Source organism: Lampris incognitus, chromosome 2 (genome assembly GCF_029633865.1).
Source record: "Lampris incognitus isolate fLamInc1 chromosome 2, fLamInc1.hap2, whole genome shotgun sequence".
NCBI lineage: Eukaryota > Metazoa > Chordata > Actinopteri > Lampriformes > Lampridae > Lampris > Lampris incognitus.
In genome coordinates, this window is record NC_079212.1 from 141,765,449 (window position 1) to 141,783,771 (window position 18,323).

The window sequence follows — 18,323 nt, forward strand, 5'->3', positions numbered from 1 at the left end:
AAGACCATCACTCAGATTAGACCGGGACTGGACGGGGCACGTCTGTCAACGGAGTAAAATGTGGCTCAAACCGGCAGAAGATGACAACGCTATCACAAAATAACCTCTCCATCACACTTCCAGATGACGCACCCCTTGTCCACTCGTCTCCCTGGCTTTAGGGTCATACATACCGCTCGTGTCGACAGGACTGAAAGGAAACAATTTCTATTTCGGGAGATTTTGTCTCGGTGAAGCCTCGACGGGGATTTGGGGAAAATCCCAGATTACAGGTTCCCCCCTTTGGAGGCTCTAACAGGGAAGGGCACCCAGTACTGAGGAGGTCATGGCTGTTGTTCACGTTATATGGAATCAGATTTGGGCCGAAATCTAAATAAAAACAAAAAACTAAGCTAACCTGAAAAACGTGGAAGAGAAGGCGGAGAAAGGGGAAACAAACAGAGCAGATAACAGTTACACACTCGACATCCGAATTTGTTTAGATCAATTTGAACTGACTTATATCCATCCATCCGTTATCCGAACCCCTTGCCCTGCTCTCAGGGTGGCGGGGATGCTGGAGCCTATCCCAGCAGCCATTGGGCGGCAGGTGGGGAGACACCCTGGACAGGCCGCCAGGCCATCATACAGGGCGGACACACACACGCACACATTCCTACCTAGGGGCAATTTAGTACAGCTGATCCACCTGACCTCCATGTCTTTGGACTGTGGGAGGAAACCGGAGCACCCGGAGGAAACCCACGCAGACACGGGGAGAACATGCAAACTCCACACAGAGGACGACCCGGGACGACCCCCAAGGCTGGACTACCCCAGGGCTCGAACCCAGAACCTTCTTGCTGTGAGGTGACCGCACTAACCACTGCACCACCGTGCCGCCCAATTGACTTATAATCCCTCAAAAATGGTTTGCTCGCAATTTTATTTTTTACTGCTCTTGATGTTATTAATTTTAATTTGAGATGAACATACTGTTTGTCCTATTTGAACTGTTGAATTTGCTGCTAACAAGGTTTTCTGATTCGATGACAGTTGATGATCAGAACATAGAAAACAAACAAATTATGAACAATATAAACATTGGTTTCAAACGAAAACCTTTGAATTAGGGATGGGATGAGGAATGGGATGAGGAATGGGATGAGGAATGGGATGAGGAATGGGATGAGGGCTGGGATGAGGAATGGGATGATGAATGGGATTAGGAATGGGATGAGGGCTGGGATGAGGAATGGGATGAGGAATGGGATTAGGAATGGGATGAGGGCTGGGATGAGGGATGGGATGAGGAATGGGATGAGGAATGGGATTAGGAATGGGATGAGGGCTGGGATGAGGAATGGGATGAGGGATGGGATGAGGAATGGGATGTAGTCCTCCAGGTCATCCTACCAGTTTCTCCCCAGACGGGCAGGTACTCGTCCTGCTGGATGTCCAACATCAGCTCCAGGCCGTTGCCCATTCCGCCCTTCATCGTTACCAGTAGGGGGCGTCCATCTTGGCCCGAGTTGAAGGTGTAGCATTTCCCGTACCGTGTAAATATCTAAAACACAAATGCAAGAGAAAATAAGGGTGAAACGGCGAAGGGGAAAACTTTCCACAGCAAAATCACAGCGACGTCATGAAATATGAATCTCAAATTCAATTAGTCAAGCCTCGTTTGTTTGCGTAGCCCAAAATCACAAATTAGTCCCAAAGGGCTCAACAATCAACGCAACGTTCGACACCCCCAATCCTTTGAACCGTGACTGGGATGAGGAAAAACTACACAAGCATCACAATCACAATCTCAGTTTCACAGCTGATATCAATCTAAATCCTATTGTGTACCCGAATCTGAAAGAATGATCTCAACCCCCTAATGAACAGGGTGTTATTCAGGGAGGCACCCCCGCGCTGACCCCGCCTTCATCTGGATACTAGCCAATTAACAAAATTAACCTTCAGGCTGAGATGTACTGCTGGAAAACCAAACCCAGAGCCAGACACTGTAGCTGTATTTCACCTGGCTGGGTGAGTATATGAAGAGAAAGACCGTTTTAAAATCCCTACACCTCCTCCGCCAAATAAGCCGCTCGTGTGAGGACAACAGAGACCAGTTATTATCTTGAGTGAGCAAACAAGAAACCAGCAACAACTTGACACGGGTCGTTCTCTCACAACAGCACAACACCAAGAGTTTCTATTCCCGCGACAATGGATGTTTGGTATTTTGGAGTCAGAACCCTCATCGATCCCGATGCACAAGACGGAAAAAGAAAATGTATGATAACGCTGACGTCTCCCAAGCTTCGAGCTCTATGAAACACGTGCAAATGTCAACTACTTGTGCCAGTGGTACCTTTCAGTCATACAAACCAGAGTGAGGCAGCCCTTTTCACCGGCTAACATCCCCCCCCTCTTTGTTGTACAAAACACATGTATATTATATTATGATCAACACAAACTGTTTATGTCAGGGGTGCAGACACAAAACAAAAGGAGAATTCAAAAAAAAAATACTTTCCTTCAAAATAAAGTGTTGTCAGTCTGTAAGAAATTTATCCAGAAGTAAAAAATATTAGTCATGCTAAGGTCTTTGTGTACGGCCACTTTGAACGTTTGACAACTCGGTTTTGGGCGGCACGGTGGCGCAGTGGTTAGCGCGGTCGCCTCCCAGCAAGAAGGTCCTGGGTTCGAGCCCCGGGGTAGTCCAACCTTGGGGGTCGTCCCGGGTCCGTCCTCTGTGTGGAGTTTGCATGTTCTCCTCGTGTCTGTGTGGGTTTCCTCCGGGTGCTCCGGTTTCCTCCCACAGTCCAAAGACATGCAGGTCAGCTGAATCTGCCGTACTAAATTGCCCCTAGGTGTGAATGTGTGTGTGGGCCCTGTGATGGCCTGGCGGCCTGTCCAGGGTGTCTCTCCCCGCCTGCTGCCCAGTGACTGCTGGAGTAGGTGCCAGCATCCCCATGAACCTGAGAGCAGGATAAGCAGTTTGGATAATGGATGGATGGACAGACAATCAGTTCTAATTGCCTTTTTGTCTTTTCGTCCTCTTATCGTAGTGCCATAACGGCGCAGTTCCTGATGAAAACGTCCAAAACTTGGTTTGGAGTCCGTCCATCTCTTCTTATGAATGTGGCATTTTCCCAATAATAAAATTAACTGTGTAAAGAAAACAATATCATCAATGACCTGCCCACGTCTTTAGCTAGCTTTGTGACGTGTCACTACATGACCGGCCGTACAGCTGCCGCCACCGGGGGTGCCACTGCAGAAAAAGGGAGGGAGGGTGGCGGCGGTGGAACTGGGGACCGTGACCTTTGGGGCAAAGACATGATTGGTAGTGAAGTAATGCACGTGTAATCAAATCCCAGACATCAGGAAATGGAAAGCCACGGCCAGGGATCCACTCTGTTGGCGGCCTTCCACTTTGGCGTCGAGCAGGATGGTCGTCTCCGCCTCGTCCTGAAGCGTCTTGGCTCACAATCACGGAAGAGCTTGTTTTTTTCTTCTTCTTCTTCTTCTTTTTTCGACATATAATGGGAAGGCCGGGACATGATAGATGATGCACGATTTGTATCTAATTAAAAAAAGTGTACAAGGAAGACGGCGGAGGAAGGTTTTCTGCAGAATGAGACAGCGAGGGGTGCGACAGGGAAAACGGCTGACGCAAGCGTCTTCGTCTCATCTGCCACCTCAGCTTTGAGTCCATAAACCATCGTGAGGACAAGACAGCCATTGGAAAATACACTCAGCTCACAGCAGGGATTACCTTAATGGCGAGCTGGAGGAACACATAACTCAATCACGACACAGACGGTTTGCATAAGAGGCAGTTTGAAGAGGCTGTCTGCAAGGCGATGCAGCCCCCAATTTGTGTGTGAATGCATCCAGGAAGGGCCTTGGACCGCACGCCGGGGGGGTGGGGGGGTGTTTATTGCAAGGGTGACTGATGACTCAGACATTAGCGTTTTTATGACAAATGATTGAAATGTCACACACTGCAGATGCACGGCAGCCGAAGAAATGGCATCTGAGGCTTACAAAAGAAAACTCGGTGTTATGTGAATTCTAACCTCTATTATCAGATTCTACACACACACACACACACACACACACACACACACACACACACACATATATATATATACAGTGCATCCGGAAAGTATTCACACCCCTTCACTTTCCCCACATTTTGTTATGTTACAGCCTCATTCCAAAATTGATTAAATTCCTTTTTGTTCTCATCAATCAACACACAATACCCCATAATGACAAAGTGAAAAAGGTTTTGTAGAAATTTTTGCAAATTTCTTAAAAATAAAAAACTGAAATATTGCATGTACATAAGTATTCACACCCTTTGCTATGGCACTCAGAATTGAGCTCAGGTCCATCCTGTTCCCACTGATCATCCTTGAGATGTTTCTACATCTTGATTGGAGTCCACCTCATGGAAATTCAATGGATCGGACATGATTTGCAAAGGCACACACCTGTCTATACAAGGTCCCACTGTTGACAGTGCACGTCAGAGCAGAATACGCTGACGAGAAATGACAACGGCAGAATAGAGACATAGGTGGGTCTAACAGAGGGAACATTCAAAGAGGTTTGATGCACACATGTGCAGCTTTAGACACAACCGTTTAAAGGATGTCTCATCTTTAAGCTGCTGTATTTGGTCGTTGGCGGACAGAAATCCTCTCAAAGAACAGGACATATTCAAGCAGTAGTAAAATGTGTAATCTATTCTCTAACTGAACAATATTTTATCATCTGCAAACCACAAATGTCCACATTGAAGAACAGGACTGAATTGTCCAGCAGTTGCAGACATAGATATAAGCACCTATTTTGCAATTATAAATAAATCGTGACAATAAACAAATACCCGCCCCCCCCCCTCCGCTGGACCGTTACCGATCATGTGCTTTTGAATTTTTGAACGTCGCACCTCTCCCTTCCCCACTGGACGTTGTGCACGTGATGTGCATGATGAGGCAGTAAATGGTATGCTCTTTACAGCAGCTTTATTGACAGCTGACGATTGCTTATTGCATAAAACAGGCGGCTTGTACCGTCTCATAAAGAATTTACTTGACTCACTGGATTTTATATATATATATATATATATATATATATAAATGCACAGAATTAACATTTTAAATATAATGTTATCTCTATGGATAAATAGCTACAGTGTCGCAGACACTAGCTACCGTTTTATATAGACTTATCTGGCTTGCTAGCACTGGGAAGCGGTATCTACGCACAAGCAACAGTGATACTTCATCTAAAATACACAATTACCAGTTTTTATGAAGAGAAATTGTAGTTATTTTAAGTAAAACTAATTCATCCAACTCATCACTCATCTGGCTTTAAAAGCCAAAGTCCAAACTCGCGGTAGCTCAGGAGGTTAGCTAGCCTAGCTATCGCCATAGCGACGAAATACGCCTGGCGAGATTTTGCGTCACTTCCGTCCGTGGCTGTATCCCATCTAGCCACAACCGAGTAGGACCTACATGAAAAGGTGTGAGTAGGCAGCGATTTCTACAGGAACATGCTTTGGTTGCATGTTGGTAACAGTCCCTTACTCTAACCCAACCTCAACTCGACCCTAACCCCCAACCCAATCCAACCCAACCCAACCCTAACCCCCAACCCAATCCAATCCAAACCAACCCTAACCCCCAACGCAATCCAACCCAACCCTAACCCCCAATCCAATCCAACCCAACACTAACCCCCAACCCAATCCAATCCAAACCAACACTAACCCCCAACCCAATCCAACCCAACCCTAACCCCCAACGCAATTCAACCCTAACCCCCAACCCACCCCCCAACCCAATCCAACCCAACCCACCCCCCAACCCAACCCTAACCCCCAACCCAATCCAACCCAACCCTAACCCCCAACCCAATCCAATCCAACCCAACCCTAACCCCCAACCCAATCCAACCCAACCCTAACCCCCAACCCAACCCAATCCAAACCAACACTAACCCCCAACCCAATCCAACCCAACCCTAACCCCCAACGCAATTCAACCCAACCCTAACCCCCAACCCAATCCAACCCAACCCACCCCCCAACCCAACCCTAACCCCCAACCCAATCCAACCCAACCCTAACCCCCAACAGGTTGCTGATCTAACTGTAAACAATGACGGATGCACGCAAGAGGAAGTCCTCACAGGAAACGGAAGCAAGCATTCAGCAGCTACACCGGAAGCCCCGAAATATTGACTGTTTTCCCCGGAGCTAAATCGTCGTCAGCCGTCAGTCTCTGGGACCCGAGATAGTTTGAATTCAGTTCAGCGAAGTGTGGAAGACAGAGGGGAGGGGGGGGGAGTGTACGGGTTTCTGATGGATTGCCTCCTGGGACACGGGCACACCGAAGTTCCTCAAGATAAACACGGGAGAGGGAAGAAGGAATAATTGAAATTTAACAAAAAGCCTTGCGATCAAGACGTGACCCTTCGAGCGTGTAGCCGGCAAAACCGAGTGGAGACTAGTTCCTCCGACACCTGCAACGACGCCACAGCTCCATACGAATGCTGCAAAAAAAAAAAAGAGAAGGAAAACCTTATCAAAATATGAAGGAGGGGACGGTTATGATATTACCAGCAGCACAAGAGGCCAGTCACTCCGGGAAGAAACACTGACAATAGTGAGATGCGGCGCTTGCAAGGGAGGGAAAAGGTCTCCAGCCTGTGGCAATTATGAGGACATCGATTCCCCCCCCTCCCCCAGCCCATTCAGGAGATGAACCAACCATAATCTTTCTGCAAATCTCAGAATGGCCCTAATTCTTCTGTGCAACTGACGGAAACATGACGCAGGACTCCCGTTTGGTCGGTTGAGGCAATTTCTTGAACGGCTTTACCCACAGCAGCCCGAACAGACGGCTTTCTATTGGATGAGCCCGAGCAATGAGACGCTCATGAGAGGAGAGGAGGAGGGAGGAGCAGCATGTGGATACACATCTGCAGGACAACAGTGATACGAGGAAAACAGGGGAGTGGACTGTGGATAATGATGATGATGTGTGTGTAATCAGGTGTGCGTCAACGTCTCTTTTTGTGTCCAGCCACACTCGAGTGCACATGCACGTGTGGCGGTAGAAATGTCCACACTTTCTCGCCTGCGTATCTTGTCTGTCTTCCACGCACGTGTGTCCATTGTGTGTGTCGGTGTGTGCGTCGATGGCGGAGAGACTGACTAAAGGAGGCCCATAGTCAGAGTTGCTGTGGTAACGGGGAGAGATTGCGTTGTCTCCACTGAGTAACACAGAGAAGAATGAAGAGGAGAGGGGAACGGCGGCGGTGGGTGCCGCTCGTGACCTTGGGGGACTCAAAAAAAAACCCCCCAAACTATTGTGTTGCCGAGCTTGACGCTTTACGTTACTGTCCAAACATCTTCGCTGGCCCGTCCACCTGACCCGGCTGTGGCTACAAACTGCGGTCGGGGGGGGGGGGTCACAAAATGAACGACTTTTGGCAGGGAAATTCACCACTGCTGCCAAGCAACGAAACAGCCGTGGGGGTTGTGTTACTCCAGAAATGCACGACCCCTTGACCCCAGATACGCCGCCTTGTAGTATTTCCCCAGCCGAGCATCCAGGACGTACGGCTCGCGGGGGCAGAAACAGCCCCCGTCCATTATCCGAACCGCTTATCCTGCTCTCAGGGCCGCGGGGATGCTGGAGCCTGTCCCGGCAGTCGTTGGGCGGCAGGCGGGGAGACACCCTGGAGACGCCCGCCAGTCCATCACAGGGCCAAAACACGTACACAGACACACACACATTCACACCTAGGGGCAGTGTAGTACGGCCGATTCGCCTGACCTCCATGTCTCTGGGCTGTGGGAGGAAACCGGAGCCCCCTGCAGGAAACCCACGCAGACACGGGGAGGACATGCAAACTCCACACAGAGGACGACCCCCAAGGTTGGACTACCCCGGGGCCCGAACCCAGAACCTTCCTGCTGCGAGGTGAAACAGCCCCTATTCCTACCAGAAGCCCTGCGTTGATGACATTTAGGGTGATTTCTCTGACGCTAAGTGACATTAGCGTGCCCTCACTGGCATACTCCTGGTCTTTATGAAGAGATTTGAATAAACAACACGGTTCTGCACGACGCTAAGTGGGGGGAGGGAGGGGGGGAGGAAGCATATGGCTGCCCCTTTGGCTAGGATTAACTTGGCATTAGCTGTGGCAACCTTTTCGTTTGGTCTGCGCTGTGTTTATTGGGGACACAACCCGCGCATTTCCTCTGGTTCTTTAACCTCGCGTCTAAAAAAAGGAACAATCTGAAGGCCACTGGACAAAAAAACAATAGCAACCCAAATCAACCCACCTGTAAACAAACAGCAACCCAAATCAACCCACCTATAAACAACCAACAACCCAAATCAACCCACCTATAAACAACCAGCAACCCAAATCAACCCACCTGTAAACAAACAACAACCCAAATCAACCCACCTATAAACAAACAACAACCCAAATCAACCCACCTATAAACAAACAGCAACCCAAATCAACCCACCTGTAAACAAACAACAACCCAAATCAACCCACCTGTAAACAAACAGCAACCCAAATCAACCCATCTATAAACAACCAGCAACCCAAATCAACCCACCTATAAACAAACAACAACCCAAATCAACCCACCTATAAACAACCAGCAACCCAAATCAACCCCCCTATAAACAAACAACCCAAAATCAACCCCAGTATAAACAAACAACAACCCAAATCAACCCATCTATAAACAACCAGCAACCCAAATCAACCCACCTATAAACAACCAGCAACCCAAATCAACCCACCTATAAACAAACAACAACCCAAATCAACCCACCTGTAAACAAACAACAACCCAAATCAACCCACCGATAAACAAACAACAACCCAAATCAACCCACCTATAAACAAACAGCAACCCAAATCAACCCACCTATAAACAAACAACCCAAAATCAACCCCAGTATAAACAAACAACAACCCAAATCAACCCATCTATAAACAACCAGCAACCCAAATCAACCCACCTATAAACAAACAACAACCCAAATCAACCCACCTATAAACAACCAGCAACCCAAATCAACCCCCCTATAAACAAACAACAACCCAAATCAACCCACCTGTAAACAAACAACAACCCAAAATCAACCCACCTGTAAACAAACAACAACCCAAATCAACCCACCTGTAAACAAACAACAACCCAAATCAACCCACCTATAAACAAACAACAACCCAAAATCAACCCACCTGTAAACAAACAACAACCCAAATCAACCCACCTGTAAACAAACAACAACCCAAATCAACCCACCTATAAACAAACAACAACCCAAATCAACCCACCTATAAACAAACAACAACCCAAATCAACCCCCCTATAAACAAACAACAACCCAAATCAACCCACCTGTAAACAAACAACAACCCAAATCAACCCACCTATAAACAAACAACAACCCAAAATCAACCCACCTGTAAACAAACAACAACCCAAATCAACCCACCTGTAAACAAACAACAACCCAAATCAACCCACCTATAAACAAACAACAACCCAAATCAACCCACCTATAAACAAACAACAACCCAAATCAACCCACCTATAAACAAACAACAACCCAAATCAACCCACCTATAAACAAACAACAACCCAAATCAACCCCCCTATAAACAAACAACAACCCAAATCAACCCACCTGTAAACAACCAACAACCCAAATCAACCCACCTGTAAACAAACAACAACCCAAATCAACCCACCTGTAAACTTTCAACAACCCAAATCAACCCACCTATAAACAACCAACAACCCAAATCAACCCACCTATAAACAAACAACAACCCAAATCAACTCACCTATAAACAAACAACAACCCAAATCAACCCACCTATAAACAACCAACAACCCAAATCAACCCCCCTATAAACAAACAACAACCCAAATCAACCCACCTATAAACAAACAACAACAGTAACCCAAATCAACCCCCCTATAAACGAACAACAACAACCCAAATCAACCCACCTGTAAACAAACAACAACCCAAATCAACCCACCTATAAACAACAACCCAAATCAACCCACCTATAAACAAACAACAACCCAAATCAACCCCCCTATAAACGAACAACAACAACCCAAATCAACCCACCTGTAAACAAACAACAACCCAAATCAACCCACCTATAAACAACAACCCAAATCAACCCACCTATAAACAAACAACAACCCAAATCAACCCACCTATAAACAACAACCCAAATCAACCCACCTATAAACAAACAACAACCCAAATCAACCCACCTGTAAACAAACAACCCAAATCAACCCCCTATAAACAAACAACAACCCAAATCAACCCACCTGTAAACAAACAACCCAAATCAACCCCAATATAAACAAACAACCCAAATCAACCCCCCTATAAACAAACAACAACCCAAATCAACCCACCTGTAAACAAACAACCCAAATCAACCCCAATATAAACAAACAACCCAAATCAACCCCAATATAAACAAACAACCCAAATCAACCCCCCTATAAACAAACAACAACCCAAATCAACCCCCCTATAAACAAACAACAACCCAAATCAACCCCCCTATAAACAAACAACAACCCAAATCAACCCCCCTATAAACAAACAACAACCCAAATCCACCCACCTATAAACAAACAACAACAGCGGGTGTATGTAGACATCGCTCCCTCGCACAAGTGACTCGGTGGTGAAATGTCAGCGTGTGAGTAAGATAACTAATAATAAATAATTCACAGAGAGGCAGCCCGAGACCGCGGCGATGGCCTACGGCGAGCCTCCACACGACAGTGTGACAGGGGTGCACAAGCTGCTCGGCAAATCTGCCAGGGAACCGCTACTCCCCCCCTCGCCACCCAGCTAGGCGGGGGGACGCGGCCTTGCCAAAGACAGTCGTAAAAGAGGGCCACGCTTAAGAGAGGCCTTTCCGGGGTGTTCTTCAAGTCTCGTCAATGATCGACGCCCTTTAGAGGGCAACATGTTTACGCCCGGGGCGGTCCGCGCACGAGCACCCGCCATTAAACCGAAGAGGGACGGAAAAGGAACGGGAGGTGTACTTGAGAGGGTCGGTGGCTTGCGGTACGGGGAGCCCTTAATAGTTTCAGACATGTTTGACAACTTCCTGAGGTGGGAGGAAAGAGACAAGGTACATTTACTCAAGTACAGTTCTGAGGTACTACTCGGGTACTGCCGTTTTGTGAGACCGTATCTTTACTCCACTACATTTCAGAGAGAATTCCCCTTTTCTTCCCCACTGTACTTGGCCAATTACCCCCCCCCCCTCCCCCTTCCGAGCCGTCCCGGTCGCTGCTCCTCCACCTCTGCCGATCCGGGGAGGGCTGCAGACCACCACATGCCTCCTCCGATACATGTGGAGTCACCAGCTGCTTCTTTTCACCTGACGGCGAGGAGTTTCACCAGGGGGGACGTAGCGCCTGGGAGGATCATGCTATCCCCCCCCCCCCTTCACCCCCTGAACAGGCGCCCCGACCGACCAGAGGAGGCGCTAGTGCAGGGACCAGGACCCACATCCGGCTTCCCACCCGCAGACACGGCCATTTGTGTCTTCAGGGACGCCCGACCGAGCCGGAGGTAACACTGGGATTCGAACCGGCGATCCCCGTGTTGGCAGCGCTACACTACCCGGACACCCCCCAGAGAATTTTTATTTTTACTTTTTACTCCACGTCGTTTATCTGATGGCTGTAGTTACTAATTACTCAGCAGAATTAAGATTTTACGCGCAAAACGTACAAAAGCTCATAAAACACGATGCGCCGTTGCGCGTTCAAGCTACACGACAGTACACGAAGTAGCTGCACAGATACTACATGAAGTGACTGCTAACAGCTTAACGGATAACTTGACACTCTGAAAGGGACAATTTCTCATAAAAGAGTGCTTTTACTTTGGATACTAAAGTACATTTTACCGTTAGGACTTTTACCATAACGGAGTACACGCACACTGTTATATTTACTTAAGTAAAGCAGTCCAATCGTTTTTTCACAGCTCACCACTTGCCATAAAGTAGGTATGTTGTAACGCCACTAGGAGGCGCCATGCAGCCTGCCGGAAGAACGACGCGTGACGTCACACAGACTCGACGCCGAGAAACTCCACCGGTGCCACTCCTCCATACAGAAGAGGCGAAACGCGTTAGGCCCAGATCCGCTTCCACAGACAAGATGGCGGAAGGTGCCTGGGGAAGGCAGCCAGTGTGACGCAGACCAGCAGCGTCCTTTAACAAACACCTCATGCTAATGAGCTGCCATCCCAGTGCTCCCAGTCTTAACTGGCCGTGTGCTGAGCCCACGTGACGTCAGAGCATTTACACAAGACATCCGGGGACATCCGGTGATATGGTGGCGTCCACGAAGTCGTCCACGATGAGGACATTCTGCTTAAAACCTTACTTTCATAGGCGCACAACTTAGCTGTATGAGCTCACTCGCTCACTCACTCACTCACTCACTCACTCACTCACTCACTCGCTCACTCGCTCACTCACTCACGTGAATCGTCTCACACCACCTCGCCCGTGGGACCTTCACCATGTGCTCCCTTCTCCTTTAAGGCCGATGAGCTAACCCTAACCCTAACCCTAACCCTAACCCTAACCTGACCACGTGTGTTTGACTTCCGAAGGGGCATTGCTGGAAAGTGTACCTTGGTTATGTGAGTGACAGGGCGAGGCCATATGAGAGAGCCCCTCTTAGATGGTGTAGCTGCCAAGACTCTGGACCCGTCGCAGCCAGGAGATGTGGGAGATGTGGGGAGGACAACTGAAATCTGGAAGACTGTGAAGTTGAGAAAGTGCAAGCAAAGTTCCTGCGCCGCAAGGGAAATCACGATAAGTGGTCGGCACAGCGTCCACAAAGAATCAAGGAGGAGAAAGTGAAGAAGATGAGAGCAAAAGCGGGACTGTCGTACGCCGAAGCCGCCGAGAGAACGGAGAGGAACGACGAGATGGTGGAACTGCAAAGAGAACCGGAGCAGAAAAGGAACGGAGCTCACCAGGGCACCTGCACGGACGAGAAACGATGTTCGGCATTCACTACCGTGGTCATAAGGGGCACTGCTGACATAAAGGGGAGGTCGGAGAGAATCCGGAGGGTTGCTGGACGCCGCCAGGGGATATCTGGAGAGGGTCTAGATGTTACACTGCAGGAAGGCTTCGCATCAACTCAGACTGGGCCTGGGCTTTGGACGGTACTGTGAACGGGATCACTTTGGGTGTACAATCAGTACACACTTCTCACATTTCGGCAGGTGGTGATAACGAAACATTTCGGATGTCAACCGCCAATAAAAACCAACGAGAAGGAGAAGACGAGCAACACGTCCTCCTCCATGCCAGACGGCCGTGCAGGAAGTACTGAGAGGAAGCATCCCTGTTAGGCTCACAGTTACATGAAAGCGTCAGAGTGTGTGTGTGTGTGTGTGTGTGTGTGTGTGTGTGTGTGTGTGTGTGTGTGTGTGTGTGTGTTGTGAGTGTGTGTGTGTGTGTGTGTGTGTGTGTGTGTGTGTGTGTGTGTGTGCGCGCGCTCTGAGACAGGTTCGGTAACTGAAATCGATGACTCTGACCCGGCAGCCGGTAAGGTCATATCTAACCAGAAATCAGTGAGTTTGTTGTTGTGGCTCACAGGGTAAAGAGGGATGGATGGATGGATGAATGGATGGATGGATGGATGGAGAAAAGAGGTTTTGACGGTGGCAGTGGGACTGACGCCCGGGATTTCACTCCTACCTAGAACGACCATGGGCGGTCAAAATGACCGCCACGGTTTTTAAACTCTCTATTCCGTCAAGATAAATACCCAATTTCAGACATCAACGCATTACATATGTTAGGGTGTCTGTTATGAAACTAGCTGACACCAAAATTAACATTTTAACAACTTTAATACTAGTTTTCAAACAATTTAAAATGGCCGCCGTCCAACGCCTGTAAATACTGCAGCGCCTCGGTGGTAGTCATGGTGCGTCGGTAACCAGACATGTTGGACATCAACACACATCAAGTTTAGACTATTTCTCTGCTCTGGAGGACGCTAGTGAGTTTCTAGGACAAAGCGACAAACTTCACGAAGGAAATGACGCCACCAACACATGTTTTAATGCAAATATATTAATTTTAGGAGCATTCAGGGAGCGGCAGGGCTGTATCTTTTATTTTTCTCACAAAGTTATTCCATCCATCCATCATCCAAACCCCCTATCCTGCTCTCAGGGTCCCGGGGACGCCGGAGCCTATCCTAGCAGTCATTGGGCGGCAGGCGGGGAGACACCCTGGACGGGACTTCAAGGCTGGATTACGGACCGGGCATGCCGGGCGAGTGCCGCGGGGCCCCCGGACCACGAGGGGCCCCAAAAGGTCAGGGGTATTGTGATCGCGTATAGTAGGAATCCCCAATCATACCCTACAAGGGACGTTTGTTCCAACCCTGTGTCGCGATGCAGGGTCCAAGCTAGTCTCTATTGATGCAGGGCCCCAAGCTACAGTCTCTACTGATGCAGGGCCCCAAGCTACAAAGTCTCTATTGATGCAGGGCCCCAAGCTACAGTCTCTACTGATGCAGGGCCCCAAGCTACAAAGTCTCTATTGATGCAGGGGCCCCAAGCTAAAGTCTCTACTGATGCAGGGCCCCAAGCTACAAAGTCTCTATTGATGCAGGGCCCCAAGCTACAGTCTCTACTGATGCAGGGCCCCAAGCTACAAAGTCTCTATTGATGCGGGGGCCCCAAGCTACAGTCTCTACTGATGCAGGGCCCCAAGCTACAAAGTCTCTACTGATGCAGGGGCCCCAAGCTACACTCTCTAATGATGCAGGGCCCCAAGCTACAAAGTCTCTATTGATGTGGGGGCCCCAAGCTACAGTCTCTACTGATGCAGGGCCCCAAGGTACAACGTCTCTATTGATGCGGGGGCCCCAAGCTACAGTCTCTACTGATGCAGGGTCCCGAGCTACAGTCTCTACTGATGCAGGGCCCCAAACTACAGTCTCTATTGATGCAGGGGCCCCAAACTACAGTCTCTATTGATGCAGGGCCCCAAGCTACAAAGTCTCTATTGATGCGGGGGCCCCAAGCTACAGTCTCTACTGATGCAGGGCCCCAAGCTACAAAGTCTCTATTGATGATGGGGCCCCAAACTACAGTCTCTATTGATGCAGGGGCCCCAAGCTACACTCTCTACTGATGCAGGGCCCCAAGCTACAAAGTCTCTATTGATGCGGGGACCCCAAGCTACAGTCTCTACTGATGCAGGGCCCCAAGCTACAAAGTCTCTATTGATGCGGGGGCCCCAAACTACAGTCTCTATTGATGCAGGGCCCCAAGCTACAAAGTCTCTATTGATGCGGGGGCCCCGAACTACAGTCTCTATTGATACAGGGCCCAAGCTACAAAGTCTCTATTGGTGCTGTGAGCTGCTATTCTCATCTCTGTTTGTTTTGTGGTTCAAAATTGTGTTGCACCTTTGTAGTCGCCATCCGAATCCCACGTTAGCATAGCGTCGACTAGCATGTTGGGTATTTGCATTCGTTTTACATTTAACAATGTTTAGTATTGTTGAGTAGCCTATCTGACGGGGCCGGGGGGGGGGGGGGTGGGGGCAATGGACGTGCATGCCCCGGGGCCCCCTGGTGGGTTAATCCGGCCATGCTGCCAGGCCATCACACAACAGGACTGTGGGAGGAAACTGGAGCACCCGGAGGAAACACACGTGGACACGAGGAGAACATGCAAACTCCACACAGAGGACGACCCGGGACGACCCCGAGGTTACCCCGGGTAGAACCTCCAGAACCACCTTGCTGTGAGGCGACCGCGTTAACCACCGCGCCCAAAACGGTCATAATGACCGTCTTGCTCGTTCTAGTGTTGGAGAGAGAGAGAGAGCTTGTAATGTGTGTGTGTGTGTGTGTGTGTGTGTGTGTGTGTGTGTGTGTGGTGTGTGTGTGTGTGTGTGTGTGTGTGTGTGTGTGTGTCTGTGGGTGTGTGCATGGTGGTGGGGATGGGACCTTTTCACCTCCTCTCCTCGGTTGTCAAGTGTGACTAACACTACTGGACCGACTTTCAGGCCAGCGGCTCGCCTCACAACTCCCGAGGCCGAGCAGGGACCTCGTCGATTGTCCACCGCGCTGACACGTAGCGCCAAACCCCCAAGACCCCCCGGCCTTCAGTTTTATCTCTGAAGGCGGTGCAGTCAGTCAGACACCTTTGTAAAAAATAAAAAAATAAAAATGCCATGCGTTAAAAATAAAGAGAAAAGAGCCACGTATTCAAAAGAGGGGCGGCGGGGGGGAAAATGTGTGCGACTACGATAACTTTATGCTCCGTGGTTTTCATTTATGGCGAGCGCGGCGCATTTTGGCCGCACAAAGGGAAGAGAAGCGACGGCTCGCCACATCAGCCAGACAACACAGGGCTGCGAGGCCGCTCTCCCGGCAAGCGGCTTCAAGCGAGGGCCTTCTGAGCACACAGGTATAATCCTCAATGTCACGCCCCCTGCATGCAAATATGAGAAAACCCACATTTCCATAAATCAAACATGTTCCCAGCATTGGAAATTAAAGGGGGGGGGGGGGGGAGAAAAAAAAATCCCACACTAACGGCAGATTCGGTAATGAGGTGAGTGAGGGAGGAACAGCAACTGTACATCATTCTCAACACAATGATGGAGGGGAATTAATGGAGCTGTTGTGCGCCAGCGAGGCCGCTGCTAACTGCCCCTCCACCGGCGGGCGGCGAGGGAGCGCCGTAAAGCCTCGCTAAATGAATCAGAAGTCTTCATCGGAGGCGGATTGGCCCCTCGAGGGCGCGGGGCCTCGCGCTTATTGATCCGGCTGTGATGGGACAGGCCAGGAGGGAACCAGTCCGGCCATATACGGGGGGACCACGGAGAACAGAGGGGGACCACTGATGGAGCGTTTTGGTTTTTGTTTTTTTGCAATCGACTTGGAAATCGATGTCGTTTCGTGTGATACTGTTTGGCAGAGATGTCGACCTCGTTATGTATTCTGCAGTGGACAAGAAATTAAGAGAGAAATTGAGAGAGAAAGCAGAACAGAATGAGAGAATAGCCAAGAGAAGAGAGAGAGAGAGAGAGAGAGAGAGAGAGATGCACTTCCTGCTAATTGTGAGAAATTCCGGAACGTAAGAGGAAAATACCAGGAGAAATGTGAAAACCAGATTCCAAATGTTCTGCTCCTGGGTGAGAAAGAACAATGGCCACTTATTTTAGGAGCGGGTCAAAGGTCACACCTTCCGGCACAATATGTGTCAGAATGCCATAGCCAAAGGGTCAGTGAGTGACCAAAACACTGTCAATTACTGTCCCTACGACTGTCAGTTGCTGTTCAAGTGCTGTTCTATGTTTCTTCCAGTTCTACCCATTCCCTTTTTCCATTTGTTTATCTGTTTATTTATTTATTGGTACTCTGTTGACCTGTTTCACTGTCACCTGCTTTGGCAACATTGTAATGTAATCAGTCATGTCAATAAAGCATTAATGAACTGAATTGAGGAGAGAGAGAGAGCCAGAGAGAGAGAGAGAGAGAGAGAGAGCCAGAGAGAGAGAGAGAGAGAGAGAGAGAGAGAGAGAGACGAAAGAGAGAGCCAGAGAGAGAGAGAGAGAGAGAGAGCCAGAGAGAGAGAGAGAGAGAGAGAGAGAGAGAGAGAGAGAGAGAGAGAGACCCAGAGAGAGACCCAGAGAGAGCCAGATAGCCAGAGAGAGAGAGAGAGAGAGCCAGAGAGAGAGAGAGAGAGAGAGAGAGAGAGAGAGAGAGAGAGACCCAGAGAGAGACCCAGAGAGAGCCAGATAGCCAGAGAGAGAGAGAGAGAGAGAGAGAGACCCAGAGAGAGACCCAGAGAGAGCCAGATAGCCAGAGAGAGAGAGAGAGTAATAATAAGCGTGTGCGTTCAGCTTGTTTTCATCATCAGCTACGTGACAGAACACGTTCATCTGAGGATCTGGTGATGTAGTGTGCAGTTTACTCCAGCTCACCTATTTTATTTCTATTTCACTTGTGTTCAGGTCAGTGCCTCCACAGCATGTGTCTGTGCACATCATGCTTTACTGAACCGGGCTAAAGAATGTGGGGGGGGGAGCGAGAGAGAGAGCGAGAAGGAGTAAGGATGCTGAGAGAGAGTAAGTGAGAGAGAGAGCGAGAGAGGAGTAAGGATGGTGAGAGAGAGCGAGTAACAGTAAGAGAGAGAGAGAAGCGAGAGAGGAGTAAGGATGCTGAG

At 49.1% G+C, this 18,323-nt stretch overlaps 1 protein-coding gene across 3 annotated transcripts in view; it reads right to left on the reverse strand.

The window, feature by feature from the left end:
• The window catches only part of asic1b (acid-sensing (proton-gated) ion channel 1b), a 373,411-nt gene that overhangs the window by 37,157 nt on the left and 317,931 nt on the right, over window positions 1-18,323 (reverse strand). For all 3 annotated transcript variants that reach the window (XM_056273040.1, XM_056273039.1, XM_056273038.1), the window contains one exon: window positions 1,396-1,546. In XM_056273040.1, coding sequence (XP_056129015.1) covers window positions 1,396-1,546 — 151 coding nt within the window. The remainder of the gene's footprint in view (window positions 1-1,395; window positions 1,547-18,323) is intronic.